Below are 27,676 nucleotides of genomic sequence, written 5' to 3'. Positions count from 1 at the left end.
AGAATGGAAAATGTTTTATTTCCCTCCCTGAAAAAAATAAGTGACTGCAAGTTACTACATGCATCACAGTGCCTGGAATGGAAAAAGCAACAGGATCAAAGATGTGTATTCCTTGTCTTGATTTAATACTGCTAATGTATTTTGATTAACAAATGTTGAATAGAATGCTTCAATGGAATCTAAACATTTAGGTGGGATAAAGTCTAAAAAGAACAACTGTTAATGGGAGCAGTAGAAGTAAACACAGTAATTAGAGACATAGCAATGTCACTCAAAGCATGAGCTTTGCAGTCAAGGAAAATCCATAGACTTCATCAAGGTTTGGATGTGCCCATGAACACAGTGTAAGTAGTATTTCTAAAAGGTTAGAACCAGAAACTGACAAACTGAACAACAGAAATCGCATTACATCATAATTACTGCAGTTATTTGTCACAATCTGATTTGGCAAATATTTTCGTATTTAAAGTTCAAAGGGTTTCAAAATGGATCAGTGAATTCAAAAACTACAGATACAAACATGAATCTGAACAATATAAGGGAGGAGGTTCTTAAAACTACAAAGCCACCATTTGTCAAGGTCCTATAGCAACAATGCCTTGCTTTCCATTTGCTTGATTGTATGATTTGCATAAGATCAAATACAGGCAATTGTGGACATGATAAACAGATCCCTCTCAAACACATTAGAAATGGATCCACAAGCATTATCCAGAAACGTGTTAAAAGAAAATGCATCCCGGTGCATGGAAAAAACAGTGATTAATGTCAAACAAACCATCATTTACAATATAAGGTATGAGTTATGTTATGTGTTTATATGTTATTTTACGAATGATTTCATGCTGTTGCTGGAAGAATTTAATTGATCTCGATTTACAGAATCAACCCAATAAGCAGACAGTTATTTTCTTTTTAACTCACAGCAAAAACGGAAAGCTTTTTTACACATTTGCTTGATCGAGCTAATTGTGTTCCATAATTCCGGTCTCCTGCATTACTTTAAAATAATATCAAATGCTTTTTATTGCAATTTTACAATAACTACTCTTCTAAATCACTTCTTACCAAAACAAATCTAAACTTAAAAATTATGAGAAAAGCCTAAATTCGGGATTTGGTCTTGTACTCATTTCTGGATTCAGAAGGGCAAAGAGCATGAAAGAGCAAAAAAAAAAAAAAAGAGACTTTCTTGGGGGCACAAGATTCCCTCAGATCATTCTATTAAGGTAGCACGTAGCCAGAAAAATAACTATATTTTTCACATCAAAACCAGAACAAAATAACGCTAAACTAAAACACCACATATCTGTTTAAAACCCATTATTTCCTTTCCCCAAAGAAAGAGGTGGAAGCAAGGAAGAAGAACTGCAGGGGAGGAGAAGTGGAAGGGCCCAACCTGCCTTTCCGTCTCTTTGACACCAGGGACAATACAAACAAACAAAATTCTTTCCTAACTCACGTATCATCAAGAGAAATGCTAACTATAGTGTCTATCATTAACATCGACATTCACATACCACTACATTTATTATATATGTGGTATATGTAGAACTTGCCACACTAACCAAAGCAACTATCTTAAATATCATGATAAATCTAACTATAGTGCTTGGTGTATATCTAGTTTCTAATAACCACCAGCATAAGGTCTTATAACACAATCGATGCATGAGACAGAAAGAATAAAGAATGACCCTGTTTGCATGGTCAATAAGAACACTCACTTTGCTTTGATCAAATTTAATGGGTAGTCATTGAAAGATAATATGCAACACTACAGTGCTACTTTTAGCATGGAATTTGAGAGATGTTACTAAGATAGAGAAGAAAAACATTGTCAGTAGAGTAAAAAAAAACCCAAGCCCAAAATTAGAGATTTAGGAACTTCACTTTACTGTCAAGATGTCAGAGCACACCCCAGTTAAAAAGTAATACAGTAGTAATGTCTATAATGTTTTCATTTCTTTGTAACATGCAGCATTTTGTATTCACATTTACAGCAAAAGAGTCACATATCCTTCTTTCCTATTCCTCTTCCACCCTATTTCCACTCTCCCTAGTTTCAGCCATCGATTGTAAGGACCAGAAATGGCGATGTCCTGTCTTGGTGAGCACTCAGCTGAAACGTGACTTGTGTAAGGAACACCACACAGTTTCTCTTAGGAAAATAATTGAGACAATAGCTATCCCATTGCTATATTCAAAGGAAAATAATACAGCAGCAAGAGATTGTTAGCAGCACAACAAAGAAAACCTGCTGAGAGAGTATAAAGATGAAACACTTCCAAAGAATTCCAATCACCACATTGTTCATGTAGGTAGACTGTACAACTACTTCAGCTCATTACTTACACTCTTATTCTGTTCTCTCATCTTCTTTCGCATAGTTTGTTAAATTACCTCAGAGTAACTTAATTTTTAATTAGAAGGCAAACCCTTCGGGACCATAAATCTGCATCACCAAATACAAGAATGTCCCTATCTGATCTTTATGCACTATCAAAAAATAAAATCAAATTCATAAAATAAGTGCCAACATCATATTATCAGGCTTACTCCGTCAGATACCATTAGCAGTTCTTTCCCTCCCGACATTTTCTGAAAGCAAGCAGCAATTCATATATAACTTCTAGTAGAGTATATGCTGCTTTCTGTATTTATAAAGCACCAATCACTTAATTATATTGACTCTTGAAGAACCAGCGCTAATGTACAATCTTCTCTGGCAAGCATAATATTAATGCTCTGTCTTTTTCATAGATTTCCTGTGAATCTCATGCCATTCCACTCATCACTCAATATTTCAGGGAAAACCAGGGCATCATAAATGACACCACTTGCCTACTTGAGGCAACTCAATCAAGCCCCAGGAAAGTGTGCTCATATACCTAATTGTACCAACAAGCAATGAATGGCCTTTCACATGTGAAACTGTCCAATCAATTGAAGAAACAGCAAATTCTGCTGGATATTAATTAATAATTATGAATGTTCCAAAATGAGAATTAAGAGAATTTTTTTGAAGCCACTAAAAACAAGAAAACAAGGGCAAGAAATAGAGATAAATAAACTCAGGGTCACAAATAATGATTTTCAGGAAGCACCATAAGAGAATATCTAACCAGCAAAGTCTTTGACACAATGGCATATGGATAAACCAACTTTGCTTCTATCTGTCTAAGAAATGCTGATGAGTTTTACAAGCTCTTCCCTCAGCAGTAAATATTGCTGAAATTTTTCCAAATTACTCACAAAGCAGTAAATCCTCATTTCATTTGAGATTTATATGCTTCAGAAGAATTCAGGAAAGGTGTAACTTCCAGGCCCCCATCTGAAGAATTAAAGAGTATAGCCATGTATCATATGGGAACAGCAAAACCATGACAGCCATATGTTGGACTGTGTAAAAAAAGATATATTCAAGAATAAAAAATCTTTGGCACAAAGGTGTAATGAAAGTGTCCTGGGTTCAGCTGTCACAGTTATTTTTCTCCTTCTTAGCAGCTGGTGCAGTGCTGTGTTTCCAACTTCAGTCTGAGAACAACACCGAAAACACCAATGTTTTTAGTTGTTGCTAAGTAATGTTTACTTCAATCAAGGACTTTTCAGTTTCTCATGCTCTGCCAGTGAGGAGGGGCACGGGAAGCCAGGAGGAAGCAGAGATAGGACACCTGACCCAAACTAGCCAAAGTTTGGGTATTCCATACCACAGCACATCATGCCCAGTATAGAAAATGGGGGGAGTTACCTGGAAGGCCCAGATCGCTGCTCAGGATGGGCTGGGTATCGGTTAGCAGGTGTTGAGCAATTGTACTGTGCATCACTTGTATTGATTGGTTTCTTTCCTTTTCCCCTTCCAATTTTATATTCTCTTCCCTTGTTATTTCCCTTATCATCATTATTATTATTGGTAGTAGCAGCAGTGGTTTTGTGTTATACTGTAGTTACTGGGCTGTTCTTGCCTCTGCCCTATGTAACTATGTAACTACATGGGAGTTACATTCTTTCCATTCTCCTCCCTATCTCTCTGGGAGCGGGTAGAGGTGTTGGGGGGTGGAAGAGAGGGAGGGAGCGAGCAGCTGCATGGTTCCGAGTTACCGGCTGGGCTTAAACCACAACAGAAAGGCTCTTTGAAAACTTCAGTCTGCAATTATTTCAAATAATTAATGAAGATATTATATGCATGTGGTAGAACTACAGTTCCACCTTTGGAAAAGTAGTAGTTCCAAAGTACTTTAATGCTTTTAGTTATAATTATGTCTTAACAGCAAAGATTATGAAGTCTATTTGTTTTCACATTTAGTAACAGTGCCTCTTGGTAATGCTCTTAAAACCATTAACTATTGCACAGAAAACCTTTCTGGCATTCTATCAGCCCAAACTCTTGTACTACTTTGAGCACAAATTCATCCCTCAAATGTTACGTTCCATCCCGAACAATTCACAAGGCTGAATTAGCATCTATTCCTGGTTATTGTGTTTCATTTTTTGCTGAGGGGGGTGTGGTGTGGTAAAACTACCAGTTTAAATCTTACCCTAGCAAGGTACATATCTTTTTAATTAAACATGCATATTATTCCTTTCTCATTGCAAAAGCTGGAATACAACAATACCAGTCTTCTGTTTTAAAGCATGTCCCTGAGATAGCTACTATAGGTACTTCACGTAATAGAGAGCTGGACCTGCTTGAATGAGTCCACAGATGAATACTTGAATGAATACATGAAGATGTTCAGAGGGCTGGAGCACCTCTGCTATGAATATAGACTGAGAGAGTTGGGTTTGTTCAGCCTGGAGAAGGCTCTGGGGAGACCTTCTAACAGTCTTCCAATACCTAAAGGGTGCCTACAAGAAAGCTGGAGAGAGGTTTTTGACAAGGGCCTGTAGTGACAGGACAAGGGGGAATGGCTTTAAACTGACAGAGGGGAGACTGAGATTATATATTAAGAAGAGATCCTTCCCTGTGAGGGTGGCGAGGCACTGGCACACAGTGCCCAGAGAAGCTGTGGCTGCTCCATTCCTGGCAGTGTTCAAGGCCAGGTTGAACAGGGCTTGGAGCAATCTGTTCTAGTGGAAAGTGTCCCTGTCTGTGGCAGGGGGTTGGAACTGGATAAGCTTTAAAGTCTCTTCCAACCTTAACAATCCTATGATTCTATGCTTTTCCAGGGTGTTCTTGCCCTCCACTAGCTTGAAGTCCTAAAGGTGATCAACTTAAGAAAACTCAAATCATGTGGAGTATCACACACCACACTGTTTAGAAAAAAATGACGGGAAACATCAGAGAAGGGCATTTAAACTTCTCTTAATACTTCACCACCAATTAATCTACTTGATTCCATGTGTAAAGACATCCCATGTCACTGACCACAGAAGAATCATGGTACATGCATGAAGCTCCTTGGAACCTTCCTTCCCCTGGCATCCCTGATGTGCTACTCTGTCCCATCATCATTAGTCACCATCAGAAAAATACAGAGGTGTCCTAAGAATGTTTTTAAAGGCTTCTCTCATTGTCAAAACAATACACAGCCAGTCAGTGCAAACATTCAGCATCAATTGAATCTAATGAGTTTGAAGGTCAAAGGGGGAGAAAGCAGAAAGCGGACACATCACATTAATTTTTACCAGGCCCCTGAAGAGCAGTAATTATGGTCATACCAATATCACTATCTTAGTTTATTTTTCTCTTTGTCATTTCTTTGCACATAATATGGCATGACACAGCCCTCTTTTAAGATTTAAATGAAGATTTCCATTCATGAATGCTTCCAATCCAGCCACTGTATTGCTATCAGCTTAAATAGAGGGGAATTATTAGTATAAATCATAAGAGCCATGATCTGTCGGTCAATGTCGAGCCCAAAACTGTGAAAAAGGGGGTGGGGAAAGTGTTTTGAACATTTTTACCTCTGTATTACTTCAGCTTTATGTTCACAACTGGAAAAATATATTTTCACTAGGCAACTATGTTGCAAATTTGAATCTCAGATGCCTGCTGCTATAAAAATGGAACTGCTCTGGATTCACATTAGTATGACCAAGAATCCCTTGGCTCTCTAACAGAAACACATCCTGTATTCCCAAGTAATTCCAATCTTGCTGCAGTGGGAGAAACAGAATTCAGACCCACTTTACATCTGGTGCTGAGCTAACAGTTCAGGTCAGAAGCACCTGACTGCCACTTTTACAGGCTGCTGAAGAACACATGCAAATGTGCAGCTGTGGTAAGAGAAGCCAGTAGGATATTAAGTTATATAAGAATACATGGAAGCCAGTAGGATATTAAGTTATATAAGAATATATGGTAAGTAATACAGCAACTAATACTATCATTTTATATAAATCAATAGCGCAGTTTCATCTGGAATAGCATATATTGCAGAGTACAGAAATAAAGTCTGGCTGGAAGATGGCAGTGAGAAAGCACAGGTTTACAAACACTCTTTTAGGAAGAGAGGCTGAAAAACCAATCTGTATAAAGGAAACAAAGAAGACGACACACCAGGCAGGTATATAAGATACTAAGTCCTACATAGGAAAGCAATTAGGATCCTGTGTTCCCGTGAGCTCCCTTTCAGTAATACAGGGGGAAAAGGACATCCAGTAAATTTAAAAAGTGGGATTTTCAGAATAACTAATCTAATTTGGAATTTGGAACCTAAACAAAAATATGAAAATGGTTGCTTGAACTGCTATCAAGTAGAGATTACAAATTAATGGTTTATAGGTTATGAGCTTTATTTAGCTGTATATGTATTTTTACAGCCATTATGGGTAACTTGTTCCACCATTCTGTATAGACCCACTCATACAAGACTATCAGAGAACAACTCTAACTATCCAGGCAAGGCATCATGTAATTTAAGAGTTTCTGAAGAAGAGATACTCTCACTTTTCCAGGACCAGAACAGCTCTGTATATCTGAATTATAGTCAGAGAATAAAGGGTTTTGCTAAAACATTACTGTGGTGCTGGAACAGCTATAATGGGAGGATTCAACTTCTGAGCACTGTTCCTAAACAAGACAATTTATAGCAAGTTAAATCTGTTGCAAGACTATAAAAGCTCAGCTGGTTTTGAGCTGCCCATAGAATTAGCAGCATAATGAAATAGACTGTACTTCTATCTACTTTCCTCTGTCCTTACCAGAACAATAAGATAGATAGATATTAAGTCATTAATACAGACAACAAGTGGTTGGGGAAAATACTTGGGATCCCCCTTCCCCCTTTTTTAAAAAGAAAAAAGTTTACGTGCTTTTTATATATTTTACTCTAAAGAAAAGAAAAGAAAAACAAACAAACAAACAAAACCCACAAAACCCCAAAAAACCCCGAAAACCCCCAAACCAAACCAACCAAACAACAAAACCAAACCCAAACTTAAAAAACCCTTTTCAGGGTTTTTTACTACCCACTTACGTCATGTAGTGTCAGTAATGTCATCAGTTAACATAACTGCCACAATCTGATGTGATGCATTTAACTGGGATTACCAGAATAAATCATGTTTGTGGTTACACAGATCACAGGTGGTGCAGTCAGCTGCCCTGTATGATGGCGTGTCTATAGGATGTTCAGATTAGGATGTAATGTTCAGAGGCTTGTTCTCATTTGTGAAGTGCTTTGCAAACATAACTCAGTAGTAAGGAGCCACCAAACAGTTATAATAGCATAAACCATCATCAGGGAAAAATACAGATCGATCAGTGCCAGTGATAGAAAAGAAAGAGCATGCATCTGTCCCCAGTCTCATAAATTCAGTGGGTGTTGCAGGCTTTTTCTCTATTCCACATGTACTTTGTTAATAACAGTAACTATCATAAATAATAATAATGCAGAGTAGTTTATTTCAAGATGAATGCTTTTCTTATTATCTGTTGATCCTGATTCCTTACATCCTGTCTGTATTCCTCCTGTAAATAGCGGGTATAGCTAGTTTAATTTATTGTTTGAAGTTTATGCTCTTCAACTGGCAACAGAGGGCTATGCCAAGAAAGTTATCTGTGTAGGCTCCCTGAAATATCTTCATACCCTAACCGGCATGTTAAGCTTCTACAAAGCAGGCACAGAATTTACATTATACTGCATGTTATAAATAAGTCATAAGAACAGATTAGAATTATGCATTTACGCCTACTAGTGAGAGCAAGATGCATAATTCACAAGTGGCAAACCCTTAAGAGACTTTCGTATTTCATGCCAACCCTCTCCCCCCCTCCACTCTCATGCATGTAGAACACAGTATATTTTTCAGTCCCACTGCTCCACAATTCTTTTTCCTTCCTTTCCAGCTAGACTGTTTAGATTTTATAATCATACTTTTTCTTTTTTGTAGAAAAGCAAAAGACATACATTCCCAATGATGTCTATTAAGGTATCTGCTTTATGTCACAGTATTGGTGTCCTCTTTCTGCATTTTCTTTTTACACTCAGGGACATGACTGGAAGAAGCAGATGTTAAATGGTAGTGCTTTCAGAAGGTGCCAGAGAAAACTCAAGTCCTCTACCTAATTTATCAAATGAACACAGAACTTGCAACCGAAACTTCCTTACACTTCAAAGTTAACGTGATGTACTGCTCCTCTAGTTGGATCTCTTGGAAGAGTAGGCTAATCTCCACATCCATTCATGTCCTCAGCTTCTCTGCTGAAGCCTGTAAACTAATACCTGTTGTGACCACAACTTATATGACAGCACAAGAAGGCTACAAATTTTGCAGAGCCTGTGGCTTTCCCCCACAGCAGTTCTACCCCTAAGAAGCATTCTGCTACCTGGTAATAACATGTAGGAATAAGGAATGATCTTAGTATAAGTTGCTTTAGTATTTTTTGGTTCTCTGGCTGGAGCGCTACAGTATTGATTCTTGTAACTCCAAAGAAGCATCACTAGAGACAGACTTTTTGGTGGAAGAAGTCATCTTGTAATTTCTCTCAACTGTATTGAACTTAGTTTAGTTTAGACTTAGTTCAAGTTTAGTTCCATGGATTTTTCTTTGACTTGTGTGCAAATATTTTAAATTATGTTCTAGTCCTAACCACCAATTATTTATTTTTCCTCAATATCTGTCGTGCAACTGCTTTTCAAAGTTAAGCTGAGACTTTTTCTGATAACATTTATGTATCTATTTATTTATGCATTTGATCTTAATGTTTCTTAAGTGTATCAAGGAAAACTTTGAGTTTTCCTTGACTAGCTTTCTACGTACTTTATCTCTACCTGTAAACTTAGGAAAAAGACTTTAATTATGCATGCATTTAAATTCCCAGTACAATCTAACAGCTTAAAAATTGCTATGTGACATTGCAACAATGCTATGAAATCCCAAGGGCCATATCTCACAAATTCAAAACACAGAAGTTAAAAGGAAAATAATACTTTTGCCCTAACTTTTAAGAATAGCAAAAGTCACCGCAATTATTTGATATGTAGGAGAGGATTCTTATCCTTGAGCTGATGAAAATGCTAGCACGTCATCTTGTGAGAACATGTGAACATTCATGTGAATTGGATTAAATTATTATTCCCTAATCAGAAAGCAAATTACTAATAGTATTAAAATTAAGTGATCACAAATAGCTCCAAAGTTGAAGTGAGCACAAAATTCAATAAAAGAAAGCTATTTATACACTATACTAACATGGGTTACTTTCCACTACTGATAATTTCCTTAATTTTCTACATTTCTCCTAGAATACACTGTGGACATTCTCACCACTTATGCATCGTTTGTACAAACTTACCTAGCGTAGTCAACTATCCTGGAAAGGTAAGCAATGAAGACCCAGAAGCTTTTAGTAAAGCGGATTCTATAGTCACCTCCACTAACAGAGGGGATGCAAAGCTATTTACTCACTGTTCTAACACAAATGCTTTCAGCTGCTGGCAGAGCTGATTCAGCTGCCCCTACTCTCTATTCAGCACTGACTCCAACTCTGATTTTTTATTTATACTAATTAGATTTCTACTAACTAGAAAAACTTTAAAACAAAAGTATTCTAAGTCTCCCCCAAGATATTTGTATACAATTTTATATATTTTTACACCTTCATTGATGGAAACTACATATGCTCACAGAAAAAACATAGAACTTACTGAATTAATTAACTCACAAGTTAGAACTAGAAATTGCTAATGATATGTTTCCAGATACATAAAAAAGGCAGTATATTATCATATAAATATTATCAGTGTAAAAATTCACTATTTCCCACCTGATGACTTATTCTCTTTCATGTACAGACTTTGCACATCACTGCTCCTTACCAAAATGATTTAACAGCACTATTCTTTTACATTAGAAATCCAGATGCTTATTTGCATGTAGCCACAAACATACCCAGACATGCAGAAAAAGAAAACAAAACACGCATACTGTAAATGTGACTAAAATGTGCCTCTATAATAAAGGACCATGGCATATCCAAAGAAGCCATCAGAGAAACAATAACAATGTTTATTGTCTACCTTTCCATTCATTTAAAGACCATGAGTCTAAGCTTTACTTAAAGCACACTAATCTTATTCTTACAAATTCAGTTTTATGTTCATTTAAATGTTCGTTCCCATGCACTAGTTAATTTCTTAGCAACACATCACTTTAATGTGTCTCTATTTATACAATAAAAATCATGGAAAAGAAAAGAGAAAAAAGAAAACCCCTAGCAGCTTTCAAAGTCCAACTACAATTTATGTAAAATGCTTCATTCAGAAATAGACTGCCATAAAAATACAATATTTCATGGAAGGATAGTGGAAAGCATGATGGAGTTCAGTACTAACTAAAAGGCTATTAAGCTTTATGTAAACAATTTAGGCAACCAGTGTAGAAACCTAGGTTAGATTCCTGGCAGTGTTTCAACAGGAAAGGAAGCATCCTAGAATGCTTTTCATGCTTTTTGTGACATGAGTTATGCCTTGCACTGTTTTCACCTAACTCAGGAGGACAGGGAAACATATTTTGGGAATTCTCCTCCAATCATACAAACCATAAATTAAAAAAACCCCCAAACTTATATCCAAATATTTTGTGGCTTTTAACACTCAGGCTTGTATTGTTCACGCTCATGAAAAGGCTTCTGGAAGATGGAGAATACTCAGGAAGGTTTGGACTTAAAGTAACTGAAAAACACATTAACTGGTGAAGCTTTTTAGAAATGCAAATTGTAAGTAAGTTGCTCAGTTTTATTGAGATAAAAAGTCTGAAATATATGTAAACATCAAGGATTCCCCTTTTCATAAGTTTGTGTCATTATAGCTTTCTGTTTTTTCAATAAATAAAATGCTGGAAATATTTAAGTAACAGTTAATGACTCAACACCCTCCTGGCCATACATTTAGTAAAATCAAGTAAAAGGGGAACCCCTGCTTGGGAGCCCTCAAGAAGTATTACTGTGTTGTTACCTGCCTGTATATTGTCACCAGTTATTACTATTCCACTAGCATTAAAGAAAGGTTGGGACATATTTGGTATAGACAGAAGGGTCTATGTCTAGTGCAAGCCAAACAGGAATCCGTGTACTATTCAGAATAATTATCACAGCTGATAAACCAACACAATTTATAATAGCAGCATGGAAGAACATATCTATCTTAAATTAAATATTACATCAAGTGTTTGGCAGTTCAGGAGACCAACTGGTCCTAAACTAGCAAGGAGAAATATGAGTGTGTTTTCCAGGGCAGAAATCTCAGACAGAAGCTTCATTATGCAGCCTGCAATATCAAGAAGACTGCCACACTCCTTCAAAGCCTATTAAGTTAGAGCTAAGTGAGGTTTACACCTATGAATGGATATCTAGAGATTCAAACAGAAGCAGGGCACAAGCAGTACAGAAGACAGCCTTAGTCCATCCGTGCAAGAGGCACTTATATACATGAGTCCAGCATTACCTGAAACTAAGCATAAACCATTTACCAAGCATTTCATGCATCTCTTCTGTCAGCAAAATTTAAATCAGAACAGGTCCCACCACTTTGCCTTGCTAGGTTCAGGCAACCACAATTACCAGACATACAACTGAAAATAAGATCCCACAAAAATTATTGCAGGCTATGAGCACATGGCCAAGAAAACATATTCCACTTACAAATCTAAAGAGACCTCTTAATGTTTAATAGCAAACCGTGGTCACCATGTTACAACTGCTCACAAAGAGAAACTATAGCACTTGGTAGGGCCCTATATGAAGTTCTAACTGATAAAAGACAAAATGCAGAGAAACAGATGACACATTTCAGAAATCCGAAGGGAAAGTAGACAAAATGCACAAGATTTAACCTCTCTTGGTCAAACTGGCCCATACAGGCAACATCACAACAAACCAGTCTCAGAAAGTGGTAAAATGAGAATTTGCTGCTTGAAGAAGACCTGCAAATCCACATGACAGTGAAAAAACATGAACAAAAAAAGAAAAAAGGCTGTATTTGAATTTTACAAACTGAACTCAATAAATACTTGATTTAAATCTGTTCTCCACAGCACACGCTGCCTTTGAAGAGATCTTAGCATCTTTAAGTCTCATCACCAATCTAGATGTCTGTGAAGGAGCAAATAAAGAACTACAGGCCTATACATACCTGATTCTGACAACTAAGTTTGAAGTAAGATCACAGGACAAAATAATCTGGGAGTTTTACATTTGTTAGTGGGTTGAATTCTTGTCATGGAATTTAGATAAAGCCCAGAGATTAAATTGTTTTCTTCTCTTGTTTTAAAAACAGAGCTGAGAGCCAAAATATTTCCTATGCTGTCAGAAGGGAAAGGAGGCATAAAAAAAAGGACTCTCCCTGTTCTACAGCTATTAGCTTTGGAGAAGCAATTTGTCCCAGTTTGTGTTGGTACATAGAGAAGATTGGAAAGCACTAATCACTCTCATGTTATAATTTCTGTTCCATTTTAATTTTTAGAAAGGAGTACTCAAGCAACCTGAGAGCTCAGCAATTCCAGCAGGGTTAGCGTGCGTTCTCTCCTGGCTTGCTGTGTTACCCAAATCTGATCAAAGGACAAGGACTCCAGAAGCTTGTCCAGCTGTGGTTTTATAATGACACCATTAGGTTTTGCTCTATAATCAAGCTCCCTAAAAGTCTGTGCAGCTTCAGGCTTAATATCTGTGACAAGGTTAACTGAAATCTGCAGCAAGGATAACTACTTTAGCAGATTGTATCAGCAGGAAATATTTAAACACTATTTAAAAGGATTTTAAATAAGCAGATTTTATTTAACACTGCTCTAATGCACTGCAATAGAAAATGATACAACAGAGCTGCTACAAATAAACATAATGCTTTTACCCATACCCCAACACCCCACCCTTTTAAATTCCCCAGATCTGTATTATTAAGTCAATGAGTGTACCATATATTTCTGTCTGAAGCTGAAATACAGGAATGCCAGACTCAGGCAGCCCATTTGCCCTTTGGTTTTGTGCCTGCTGAATCTGCATTCTGGATATGTGGGATTAATTACGATAGTACCGGTCACTGGCAATGTCAGTGTTGCCTATTCAGGTGTATCAAATGTGCTTTCTAATACACCTGCAACTTCTAGAGGCAGGCAGCTTCTCCTCTAAGACTGGTGTACTCTGCCCCCTAGTGCTAGGTGCACCAATTTATCTTTATTTAACGCATACCAAGGCCAGAATAAAGCCTGAAGCAGCAGGCATTCTTCATCCGCCACCCTGGGAAACGTGTCACTTCCCATACGCATTATCAGCTGAATATGTCGCTAAGCCAAATATAAGGGGTGGGCATGGAACTGCATCATGGTATTGCAAGACTCTAAAATTAGAAAGAGACACCAGAGCATATCTCTTTGGGTCACGCACAAGATGTTTCGGATAACCAATTCTAACTGCAAAGAGGTGAAGACTAACTTTTCCATGCTCATAATGGTGTTAAAGAAGTCTCTGTTTCACAAAAAGATAAGGAATTCTGACATTTAGAGTTATAATATACATAAATCTAGCACTGACATTGTATTGGAGAGCAAACAGCTCTTTTCAAAACACTCTAGTGAACAGACTGGTTCATTTGGTATTTACATATAATTCACTGCAACCTGGAAGATGGGCAATAAACTCATACCAGAGGTCTACAGAATTTTTCTGTTCTTCTTCCTTTAAGGCAAAAGCTGCCTGTCATCTTTGAGCAGGAAGTGTTTCACTTGGCAATTAGTATTATACTGGTACAATGATGAATTATTTTTATTATCATGATCTATCATTTAAAACAAGCAGTAGTAGTCAGAGGGATAAAAAGGACAAAAACTTTGCTGATTTTTCACTAAAATGTAATAATTGTTCATGGCTGCGCATAGTGTGTGCTGGTTTAGAGCAACCTAAAGAAAAAATACAGGTACTAATTTAGAGTTCTCCCATTTTTTAAGACCAGATATACTAAGCCCTGTTTGCACAGATGTCAAACATCTGCCTCTTCCTCCCAGAAAAACAAGGCTCACATTTTATCCTGGTTTCAGAGGATCAGCCTTCCCATGCTCAGGTCAAATAACAATTTGACTAAGCAGAAGCTTAGTTCATGCTTTTAGACAAAAAGTGAGGACATGTCTTTCTCACCTTTTCCAAGGCTCTCCTTAATATTTTGCCTGGAAACCTGGTGCAAAGCAGTATGTCATAGGGTTTTTAAACCCTCAGGCATGTAATTTAGGATAACTCTACACTTACTTAACTCAGTTGAGTGTCTGCCCTTCTAACACAGTTGACAGGGTCTCTTTCCTGAAAAACTGGAAACACTTCTTTCAGGTTGGCAGAGAAATAAAAGTTTCATACAGGTGAGGCTTAATAAGAATATCTTCCTTTTAAAGATTCATGATGAGATCCATTAGATTCTGCTAGGGAAATTACAGGAACACAATTTGTTAACATTGTCAAGTACTTAGTGCTGCAGAAAATGCAGACACACATCCTCAATGCCAAGCTCAGTGCAAAGATAAACTTACATAGTTTTTGTTTTCTGAAGATATCTACAGTTATTTCTCTTTGTGAACATGTTAAGTAACAAACACCTTTTCTTTCCCCATCAAATGCTCAGCATTTAAGAATAGATGAATTTTTTTTCTAAAGTTTCTTCACAACAGTAAGGTTTCCACCAAAACAAAACTCAGTACGGGGGTCACATTCAATCCTTACTGTCTCTGCTTTTACTGTACTCTTTGCATTTATCAGGCCACCTCTCTGCTGGCAGTATTGACACCACCAGCTCAGGCCAGTGCAGTGTAGTAGTTTTCAGTATAAAACCCACCCTTGTCTTCTCTTTCATCTAAGGCAGATGGGAAATTTTTCAGACTAATTTAAAGGAAAAAAAAAAAAAAAAGAAAAAATAACTGCCCGAAGTTAAAAACTGAAAAGAATTTACACATTTCGAAGTATAAGCTTCAATTTTGCCTGTTAGTGTTAGGATGGGAGAGAGAAGCATGTTTTTACCTCCCCAGGGAAAGCACTTCAAACTTTCCTAATATGAAAAGCCTCTCTAAGATCAGTGTGTCTCTGTTAAGAGTTTTAAAGGTAAGTGTACAAGCTCCTCCATCTCCTCTCAGCTGCTAGTCATCTCAACAGAAGCAAGGTATGCAGGTTTGGAGAGTAGAACTCTACTGCAACTGCTTTCCTGAGCTGCAGCTATTGGTTACAGGAGCTTCTGCACTCTCACATAGAGGAACTGAAAGTATGAATTTGGGGGCATATTCATATTAGGATTCACACAGCCTAAATTCCACCTGTGATCTTGGACTGAGTATTTCCTCTTGGCTTTTCTCTACTCCTTGGAGACATTAGGCTTCCACTGGAATGCAGGATGTGAAATAGCACCCGGGTTGCACGAGGAAGTAGTACCACATAAGGCAAATGCATAAAGGTGGGAAGCAGAAAATAAGAGACAGTTAACAAAGGTGGTATGGTACAAGAGCTGGCTTCATTTCAGTGCTTCACTGCTTATAACACAAAAACTGAGTTTGTCAATATGGGGAAGATATTTAAAGGCACTAATGGATGATGGATGCCCAATAGGTCCCCCTTTTCAATGTGCTAATGTGTACATTTGCCATACGTGCCTTTAAAGGGTTTCTTTTTCAATTACAGCTCAACCCCCAGAGGAAACAAATACTTGAATTTCCATGAAAATCAATGAGTATTTCAAGCCCTCAATAATTGTCAGGATCAGAAAGTCAGTTAACAATATATTTGCAATTATGGTGTTGAGAAAACATATCCCTCCTCCAGTTACAGATTAATTAGTATGGGCTTAAACCTACTTTCCATGGTCTGAAGTGAAAGTCAGAGAAGTATTAATTTTTAGACAGAATTGATGCCTTCATAAAAGGTTTAAAAAACCCCATTTCAATAGACACAGTACTTCAAAAACCACAGAGAATCTATGACTCTCTGGTATAGACTTCTGGTCAGGAACTCAGTTGTATAGTTATTAAATTAGGAAATCATTTTGGTGAATGAATAGGAAACATATGTCAGAGACAATGAACTTTGTCTCTCTGTTTAGGGTCAATAGCATATTATGTTGAGGCAGTAAGTCACTGACATTACTAGCATAAATGCTGAAATGAAAAGCCTTTTTCCTTTCAAGAGGAAGAGGTAGGAGAAAGATGTATAACACTGGAAAGCCAAAAGCTCTAACATTTTACTGTAAAACCATAACCCTTGCAAAAAAAAGTTACACCTTTTTTTTTACCTCTAGCCTACAAAGAAGAAAATCTTGGGCTCCGAAATGAAGCAAAACCATGTCAAATTAAAAATAGATGGAAATCTAAGCAAGATCTTGAATAAACCTGATTCAGGATGACCGAGATTTCTACTGACCCAAATCCCAGCCTGCTGGCTCACATTGCCCTTCCCCTTCAGTCAGAGTGAGAAACTGGCAGCTGAATAAAATGGATCCAAAGTAAACAGACTGGTGTCCACATCTATTCAGAATGGTAGGCAAGAGTGGCTCTTCTGTTGTACTGAAGAGGGCAATACAATCTGATCGACTAGACATCTCTTTTGAATAAGGAAGATTCTCAGTTATCATTTAAGATATAGAGGTAGAATATAAGGAATCAAGTCCTGCCCTTTTTTAATTTATCCTTTTCTGTATTTTTGAAGAATTACAAAAGTTACTTGATGCAACTCCTCTCAATTAGTTTTGGCTATCAGTCAGAATACAATCAGACATGAATCTAGAACCAACAAAATACAGTGAACATCTCAAATGCTTTACACTGCTTGATCAGTTTTTAACCATGTTGCAGGTGAACACATCAGTAAAACTATCTGTGATGAAGTTTCAGTAATGATTTGAGTAAGATTGGAAGCACAACTATTTACACTTCAAGATTCTTAAGAACAGTGTTATGGTATAGCAATAACAGATTAATGGAGATCTTGCGAAAGAAGATAAATAGCACTACAAGAATACTAGAAAACTGGGGATATGGGAGAAATTAATTGAACCTACACTTTTGATAAATATTTATTTTTTTCCAGAAGAAAAATGCACCCTAGTTTGAGCTGTCATTATGCTAACCTATATCCTATTTTTCATATTATTAGTAATACATAATGTGGTAGTTTATATTCAAAAAAAACCCCAGAATGTATATACCTTATGTATTTATCCAGAAATACACTAAAGTTACTATGGTTACGAAAAATCCATTACCTTTGAATACAGAATGAAAAAGTTTGACGTAAAGTGTGCACTATTTATTACAGCAATCATCAACAGCCTTCAGGAGGTTCTCTAACTGGATTCATTTTTCAGTGTCAAAACTGACCCACCACACCAGTAGCTTATGGCCTGTGCAAGGCAAAGAAATTTGAACTATATGAATTTTTAAATATGTTTTATACTAACTCAAGGTGCAGAAATGGCTTTGAATTTTAAGGCTTTACATTAACAAGAAAGTAGGGTCTCAGTACCCCTTTTCCCCAACCCCAGTTGTCTGATATGAAACACTACTTTTACTTGTGCCCACTACCATATACAATTCTGATGAGTGCAGGGTAGTGCTTATGCTATGATACTTCTAGCTCAATTATTTTTTTACTTATTTTATTTTGGTTTGTGGTATTTTAATAATGTTTGATTAAAAACACTCAGATACTCCATTAAACTACACCAATTACATTAAAATAGGAAGTCAGATTACTGTGCTTTACTGCATTGCAAAATAACAGATATTTAGCTTCTATGCAATAGTTTAAGAGTACTGATATAACTTGGTTGACACATTGCATAACTTATTAGAAGAAAATGGATTACTAGCTTATGCTTTTAACAAATTAATTAAACATGGGCTATTCAGTGTCTAATTAAGAACATTTAAGGAAGACAGTAGGAAAAAATGCTAAATGTGTACATAATATCTTGTCTTCAACACCTTACAGTTTACTTGTTTTGGGAGCTAGACGGTATGAGATCAGAAAGTTGTAAAACTACTAAAAAGATGACTCAGGTTCTGTGAAAGAGGACAATACAGCACAAGATTTAGCTACAGCATTGCAACATTAATTTCTGAGGGTCCCAACAGAAAGTTCTATGAAGGATTCTTTAAAAAACAGAACCCACCAGGGTTTAAAGTGCATCCAGCCCGTTTTAAAAGTATTTTCCTTTTCCTCTGAAATAAGAAGAGGTCAGTCATCTAATTATTCATAGCAACTATGAGATACCCATCTGCTACCCAACAGAGAACTCACCTTTTACAACAAATTTAGTTCCATTTCCTAAGTAAATTGGTACTCCGTTCATATATAAAGTATATTGCGTAATAATACCATTTGGTGTTTTGGGTGGACTCCAACTCATCAGCAGGGACGTGGGAAAGGATATTGCTGTGGGTGATTGCACATCTTTAGGGGCTGGGGAAAAAAAAGTATAACATTGTAGTATATTATATTTCCACAAATAATGAATAATTTCAGTGAGCAGCTACTACCAAAATGATTTTGGTAAAGCTGAAATTTCAGAAGATATTTTAGGTTTGCAACATGCCAGCGTTTTTAGAACCCTCCTATTACATGTAATGTTTCCTAGCCAAACAGAAGCTTCTGTGAAAGACAAGGATATACTCTTTTGCTTTTTAGAATGATTACTGTCATACAGCTTTATCTTCCCAGCTTGGTAACACTGAGCAAGGGAAGGGGTATATGATTTTAGTAATGTCCTTTTTTTAATATGAATTATTTCCTCTTCCTTCATGCTTTTATTCCTAACTACAAAGTGATCATTCTTTATAATCACAAATGCAGGTGCCATGTTCTTAGGCACTACTCCTTATTTCACACTTTTCATAATCAATGCACTTAGTAATTTTTGTTTAGCATCAATTTTATGCATTTAATATACTGAACATTGGCCATGGGTAATAATTTAAAAGCTGAGTTTTCTCACCATTCCAATGAGTTATATGCTAGAAGCACAAGCAATCCCACTGAATATCACAAGGAGAGAAGAACTCAGGCCTTAGTCTGGGAGGAATTTCTTGTAATTTACAAGCTCTGTGCTAGCAATTTAAAACAATAACTAGCAGTGGCTGGCAATATGAAAACAATATAAAGTAATGAATGTTTCAACAGGGAAACAGGGATAGCTGGAGGGTGTGATATGGTGTCTGTCTTCAGTATCATCAATTTATTGTTACGAAGAGCATGCAACAACAGCGCCCAAAAATAGAAACTCCACACATTGACTTTTTGTTCAATTCTTCTGAGGGAAAAAACACATGTTCCCCATGGCTTTATTTGATCTTTGGGGGAAAAAAAAAATAGAAAAATCTATTCTTGCCTAAACCTTGACAATGTGACAGCACATCTGAAAACAGTGGCTGTTTTCCTCAGACACTTGTAAGAATCTCCACTTCATTGACTAAGCTGAGAAAAGAAGACATGAACAATTTCTTTTTAACTTACTATAATACACCATACTGTATTTCATGTTTACATCATGGGGATCCATTATTAACTATTTGTCTGTCAGAAGCTACACCCTTTCATGGATAATGCCATTAGACAAACTCAGTTTATCTAGAACTTTCAAGAGGTGATAATTTAGTTTTCATTTGATTGGTGCTGCAGGCAGTTGCTAACATGTTCACATCAAAACGCTGTCCTGCCAATGTTATTAGACTGCAATCTTGAGGACTGTCCTTGTCAGGACAACATCTTGCATGACTACCTGCTTTGGCAGCAGTTCAACACTGCTTCATTATGGTTGTATTCCACATGACTTCATGCTAAGATTTGATATGTTTCATTGGTACTGCATTACTATCTAGTTTCCAGTAGAAGATAAACCAAAGAACTGTGGGAGGGAGGGAATTTTGAAAACTACTTCACATTATGGAAGATCAACTACTATCCTATAAGTACACACAAAATTCTTCATTATTCAACTGGTATAAGTTTGGAGTAACTGATGATTTTAACTAGATTAAACACTGCGTTAGGATGACAGAACTAGGAGATTTGTACTTCATGTTTAATTGAGAATAGAGTTAGATACGTCACAGATATTTTGGGCGCATTTTCTCCAGTAATTGATGCATGTTACTTATCAGCCTAGTCTCTAAAGTCAGAACTGTAACGTATTTTCTCTTTCTTCCTGCTGTAGTTCTTAATGTAAGCATGGAAAACATTCATTTACACTTACAACCTTTAAGTTTGAGAACAACAACATTTAAAAGTGTTTAGGAAAAAAAAGATGGAAAAACTGATAAACAACTCAATCAGCATTTGGAGGTTTCATCACACTGAAATAATTGTTGCCTATTTCTGGTGTTTAGCAGTTAAAAGAAACCATGGAAATCAACTATTTGATTCTCAATTTCATACTGTGCCATACAATCAATTCTTTTTAGTCAGACTGTCTCTAGATTTACTTCTGAGCCATAGTAAAATGAGGAAGCTTTCATTAATCTTTCAGATGCTTCATATTAATGACAAGGCTCCTGCATGAACAATGTAACAGCAATTAAAAAGCCCATTAATCTGCATTACAGCTATTAAAGATGCATGTCATTAAAGGGTATGGAGTTTGATTCATTTTTGCACACACCCCCCCCCAAAAAAAAAAAAAAAAGGAGCAATTATGGTCTGGCAATGCACTTTGTCATCAGATTAGGTTGGGGTTTTCCAGCAAATGGCTTTGCAGCATTTAGCTCTTCTCCTGTTTTATTATTCATGACTGAAATGTGGAAGTCAAGACCTTTGAAATTACTTTACCTTCTTGTGGAGTGGAAATGTTCAATGCATGCAAGCTCTCAGTACAGCCACCCAAAGTGCAAGCAGTTAGGGTTACAGCATAGTTTGTGAACGGATGCAAGCCTGTCAATATGCCTGCAATAGAAGAAAGCAAGGTGTTATGCACGTACCATGTACAGGCTGATTATATAAATACAAAGACAGAAGTAAAAAAATCACAGTTTTCTGTTACACATAGAAGAGATAAAAGATTGTGAGTTTTCATTCCTATTATGCCACCACTTAAATTTTGCAAAATAACTTAAAAGTAAATAGCATTTTATTCCATTCTTAATACTAATGATGCAGCTAATATCTTTAGTTACGCTCACTATAGCATATATCACTTCAAAACTGAGGTGTATATTTTAATGTAACAATGACTATAGAGGATTTTTTCTTTTCCTAGTCCTTGTCTCACAAAGTTTTTTCACTCATTCATTTGTTTCTCCAAGGAATTTTCATTGTCTCCCAGAGCAAAATACTTTTTAATGCTTCCTCTCCAGTGTTGCCCCCTCTTCATCCATAAACTGAAGTCTCTTTTTTGTACAACACATCCTACTTGTATTCCATTACTTCAGTAGCATCATATAAACCATATATTTGCTATACTACTACAGCAGCATAATTCAGGAGACACAATACCCAAGGGTTTACATGAAAAATATTTTGCTTTTTTAGGCTCTGCTTATGTTAGTGAAGTTGCTGGATTCTCACATATCGATCAGCTCTCTGTCATAGCGAATGTAACAAATCACTACTTACTACTTCAGGAAGTTACACAAGATTTTGAACTGAAGTATACAGAAGGTCTACATGGAAAAAAAATGTCATTTTCAGAAACATCAGCAGTTTTCATTTCAAAGCAGGTCCAACATTAAAGTAATATGGAATTAAAGTTCAGTAGTAACTAGAAGATACCAAGTAACGCCACGGTTTTTTTCAAACCATGTTTTAACCTTGACTCCCACAGCTTTTAGTGAAATTAATGGAGTGTTTATTAACAAAAATAAAATTTATAGCAAACCATGTTATTTCAGAACTGTTCAACACTGGGATTTCACAAAGCAAAACCAACGGTACCTCACAGAACCACAATTCTTGGCCAAACAGCCCATAGTACAATAAGACTGCAAACGCTCTCAGCATTAAGTGTACACAAACAGGTAGAAGAATTTGGTCCTTTCTACTACTGTCCATTCAGTTACTACACAGAATACAACATAACCTTGGGTTTCATTAAAAAAGTCTTTTTCCCCACATAAAGGATATTGACGTCTACAGTAAATTCTTCAGCACAGAAATTTAATCAGCCAAAAAAACATCTTTATTGCCTAAGACTTAATACAAAACACTTATTTCCAGATCATAGAGGGTTAAACACGCAAAAGTATAAGAGGTACTATTGAAATAACCTTCAGCAAATAAACACATGCAGAAACCAAATTCTGTGACATTTGCAAGTTCTCAGTCAAGAGGAGCATGGTATAAGTGTAAGCAGTATCTCTTTATTCACTCTACAGTGCTTTAGGAAGCAATTCAGTTTTATTTGTACATTTAGCACTTAAAATTGTAGCTTCATTCTCATGAAGCAGTGAATTAATGCTCCTTGCATTTCCTGATGGAAGATATTCCATGGGGTCACCAATGGCTTCAGGCACTGAGAGCTGCAGTAGCACATATCCAGAAAGACGCCTGTAGCTGTAAAAGGTTTGGATTAGGCTGTTTGGTTTACTTCTGACAAAGTAGAAGGGTTTTATATAAAGCACCTGCTTTATAGGTTTGTGGAGGGCAGTAAGAATTTGAAACAACAAAAATCCAACAAAGCAATAAATAAATCCTTTTGTAACACAAGGTTTATGTTTAAAAAAATTATTCAAAGACAACAACTTAAAAAATAATTTGCTCATTTCCCAATTAATGGTTTTTTCCTTCACAGGTACTCTTGCACTATTTTCTTTCAACGAAGAAACAGATGTGCTGCATAGGTAGGCTATAAGAAAAGTGCACAGATTTTATTTACATATTTCAGCAAACTACTTTTTCCTCAGCTGACAACCTATCTGTTTGGCCAGCATCCACTGTAATCTGTTCTCCTTCATTATGTTAATCTGTGGGCGGAAAGATTTCTGTCATCTTCAAATCGCTTGTACAGCAATGGTAAACACCTTGGCCTGTCTGTAATTGGACAGGTGTCTGCATTGGTGTCACCCAGTTTTTAATTCAATTAAAGAATTGGCTGCTCTCCTCTCATTACCAACTCATCTCCTCTGCACTTTTAGTCAGTCGCTGAAATTTACACTCGGTGCCTGACTGTCTTGGAGTACAAAGTCAGTCCCATAGCAAAGATCGCCACTGATACATGTGAATTCATTTACAGCACAGCAAAATAAATTTTGCAGGAAAAACCAGCCTATGATTCAATTAAGTTGGTTGACAGCTTTAAAAAACTTTACCTAACTCCTCAATTATAACACTCAGACTGGCATCTCTTTTCAATACCCAATAATCGCTGACCAGAGAAGAGTGCATCAGACTTTCTAAGGTGGGATGCTAGCAAAGCAAAATTTGGTCACAACCACACTTGTATATATTCTGTTAGAGTTAACAGGAGAGAGATAGATAAATTGTCACTTTGATCAGGAGATAGAATTAGAGGCATCATCAATATTTAAGAAGAGGATCAGCCTCCCACATTTGGGATATGAGCCCCATTCATTCACCCTGACACTACAGAGAAGTTGAATTCATCTAGACTTAAAATTTACATCATAGACTATGTTCCAAGCCTTAAAATCACATGGGGAATCAGAGATGGTAAATCATTCTAACACACCACTCCTATCTGCCCACTCCAAGAACCTTTGGAAATAAATTAAAGTTCTAACACAGACATTTTGACACAGTGACCCCATGAAACTGAATAATGTCATTTGTTAAATATGAATGTAAAGTTAACAGTCTAAAACAGTGATCTGGAATCACACCTAGAACATTAAGCCCACTTTATATGCAAAACTAGTATTTAATTTTCTATACTTTTATTTAAATGATCTTTAATTATTTGCAGTACTTAAAGTTAGGTTTAGAGTTGTGTCAGGGAGAAAACGCTGGTTCATTCTTGTAGACAAAGGATAAAAATATTGACATGGACAGCAGAAAAGGGTCAAGAATGAATTTATGATAAAATGGATATGTGGAAAAGTTAGTTGCATCTTTATATATCCACTCCATTCATCATTCTAATGCATACAGTATATGAGAAGATGAAATATCCAGCTTCTTCCTTTCCCTTCTCCATAAAACAGATGTTTCTTTTGTTCAGTACATCCAGAAGGAAGGTCTCCTATATTTAGGTAGCTCAGCCAGATTCTACAGTATTCTGGCAGATTTTGAGTAGAAAAGTAGCACTTCTCATCAAGGAAGAAACATGCTTTACCGCTAAGGTATGAGGGCTAAATATCTGTTCACAAGAACTGAAAATTAGATTCAAATGCAATTACAGTATTTTAGCAATTTCCTCATCCAGTTAAAAGACTTTCATGAAAGCAGCTGCTTCACTGTTCTAATCTGTCATCTTCAGTTGTCAGAAAGTTCCTTCAAAACACCACCAAGTCTTCAGAGACAAAAAGACACACTTGCTTATGATAACTTACGGAGCTTTCACTCTGCATAATGAATTGATTAAATAAATATAAATTGAGGTGAGCTTTTTAGAATACATTTATTGAAGGAGCTTTTCCATAAAAACAAAAACTAAACCTACTCATCCACAGACATGACTCGCACAAAAAAACTATTTAAAGTTACAGAGGTAACACAAATACTAAAGTTGTTCTCCTCACTTCCACAGAAAAATGCACTCACCTAGGACAGTGGAAGTGGGCAATTTTGAAAACCAATTTTCATCATATCCAGGCAGTACCTTATATACAGCCTGAAAACTCAGCTCTGCTACTGAATTTTAAGATTCCCGAAGTCAACCACACAGCTTACCTCCACAAATACCATTGTTTCACAAGCTGAGCGTATGTCTTGCCAAAGGGACTTTTCCTTGCCAGACTTTTTCATTGTTTCCTAACAGTTTACTTCATCAGGCCCTATTTTGAAATACACATACTGCAATTGAAACGATTTACCTTAATTTTTGTTTAAGCTCTCTAAAATAATTCATGAAATCTCCCCTCTCCAAATCTAAAGACTATTTAGCCAACTTGAATGCCAGAGGTCATACAGCATCTGTTTCACAAAGTCACTTGTGTGTCGAGATGCATCATTGCCACAGTACACTTAATCACAGTCCACTGACCAGAAAAGGAAGTCCTCAACTGACTTTGTGTTTCTGACAGATTGTAGCAAAAACTGTTTAAGTACATCTTCTGCATATGCATTTCTGGACTGAAAGCCTGGGTACCTCAATCTGTCGCATACATCTGCATTTTTAAAGCATTTTCTATCTTAAATTTAGAATGAGTTGTAAAATTTTAAAGAATTATTGAATGAGAAGGCACCTGTTCCAACACTTTGGCTTATAAGAAAAAAGAAACAAAACACTTCCTTTAGTTACTGGATTTCTGTGGCATGTAAGAGCCTTTTTTTCTCCACAGGAAGATTTGACACCAAACCATCTAAGGCAAGCACCACTGGCCTTGAAGGCACATTTTGGGTTACAGTGGTTCAAAGGAACATGTTACACTCCCCTTAGCATGGGGCATCTCTCTGGCTGCTTTAATTTGCAGAAAACCTTAGGCCAACAGTCCAGTTGTTAACAGGAGTTAATTAACCACAGAGAGTATAGGTTCTGCAATATCTAACACTATGTTACTCTTGATCCTTTCAGGTAACTTTGTCATTGTTCCGCAGGATGATCCATTTTAGGATTTTGCAGAGAGAGAAAGAAAGACTCATAACTTTTTTGCAATTTTTTTGAGATCTATTAATTTTAAACTATTAAAAAAATTAATAATCCTTTCTACCCTCATAAACATTAAGAAGTTGATTTCTTTTTATTAATAAAAGGTTTGGTATGCAGCTAAGAGTTGACATAATTTTGATAAAATGTTCAGGTTTATCTAGTCAGATAATTTACATTTCATAGTAATAAATTTATACAATAGCATTGGACTGTAAACATTCATTTAGGCCTAAGCTCAATCAAGTTAGAACCTTAATATTGCAGAATATTAATATAATTTGGTTTAGAATGCATATATTGAAAAATATGCTGCTAGTCTGCTAAAGCCAACTAACTGAAAGGAAATAAGATTTTACATCCTGCCATTCTGATTTAGGGTCATTAGGAACTCAAGCACCACCTGACAACTCACAGAAACCTAATGGGCATAGACAGATCTATTGGCTGCCCTATGTTGCAATAACAGCTGAGGTGCAGCTTCTGGCGTATTCCTTCAGCTCCTCCCACCAAGACAGATGTGCATACATATGGGTGAGAGAGATGGAGAGACCAAATCTCCTTAAGACACACAAAGGGAGAAAACAGGCCAACAAACATAGCAACCCTAATCAGTATACGGGTCTCAGTACTTGATATGTTTTCATGTGGTAAGGCTGCATACAGCCTTCCACGTCTCTCAAAAAGTGCCATGGCACTGTAAAGCATATACTCTTGTTCTTCTGGCTATGGGAAATATTTAGGTGTTTTCTGTCATTTATCTGTGCTTCTGACCAAAGGTTAATTCTACTAAATGATGACATAGAGAAATAACCTACCTGAAAATGACAACCATTCTTGTATTTAAGAGTGGTTCAAGCTGATGAAGCAACTCTTGAAAACCATATTTTCAATACAAAGTTTCAGCTTTTATTACTCTAACCATTTTGTCAGATTTTAGTTGTGAGTAAATGTGTCCCTGCCCATGGCAGGGGTTGGAACTAGATAATCTTAAGGTCTTTTTCAACCCAAACATTCTATGATTCTATACCAAACCTGGTTAGTATGCTGTGACTCTTTGTACCTACAAGAAAAGATTTAGAACAGTAGAAATTGGTCTTAACTTGAGTAAGGATTTGGGAGCCCTCGTAGTGCTCTGGCCCTACATATATTTGCATTAGTTGGCTTGCAATTATTTTCTACGAATTTACAAAAATCTTTTTAACCGCAGCATAGGAGTGTTTTGAGATAAAATATTTGCACAAACCAAGAGCTTTCAAGTAGTTTCAGGTGTATGAAAGTAATATCCAAGTAATTCATTAGTAGTTTCATAGAATCAACTAGATTGGAAAAGACCTTTATGATCATCAAATCCAACATTTACCCCAGGCCTACCAAGTCTACCACTAAACCATGTCACTAAGCGCACGTGGCAAACTACCTGGCTGTAGGAAATGGCTTACAAGCCACATGCAGAGCAAAGTACCCTAAAGAAAACAACATTTTCCAAGGGCCACCACAGACATCAAGCTCTCATT

At 36.6% G+C, this 27,676-nt stretch overlaps 1 protein-coding gene across 1 annotated transcript in view; it reads right to left on the bottom strand.

Annotated features, from left to right (window-relative positions):
- Positions 1 to 27,676, bottom strand: part of USH2A (usherin) — a gene marked incomplete at both ends in the record, with an annotated part of 378,822 nt that overhangs the window by 185,584 nt on the left and 165,562 nt on the right. The window contains 2 exons of the mRNA XM_080614877.1: positions 18,707 to 18,868; positions 21,230 to 21,343. Of these exons, the coding sequence (XP_080471003.1) occupies positions 18,707 to 18,868; positions 21,230 to 21,343 (276 nt within the window). The remainder of the gene's footprint in view (positions 1 to 18,706; positions 18,869 to 21,229; positions 21,344 to 27,676) is intronic.

The sequence above is a fragment of the Psittacula echo genome (genome assembly GCF_963264785.1).
Source record: "Psittacula echo genome assembly, chromosome: 4".
Taxonomy (NCBI): Eukaryota; Metazoa; Chordata; class Aves; order Psittaciformes; family Psittacidae; genus Psittacula; species Psittacula echo.
This window is presented reverse-complemented; position numbering and strand designations above follow the sequence as displayed.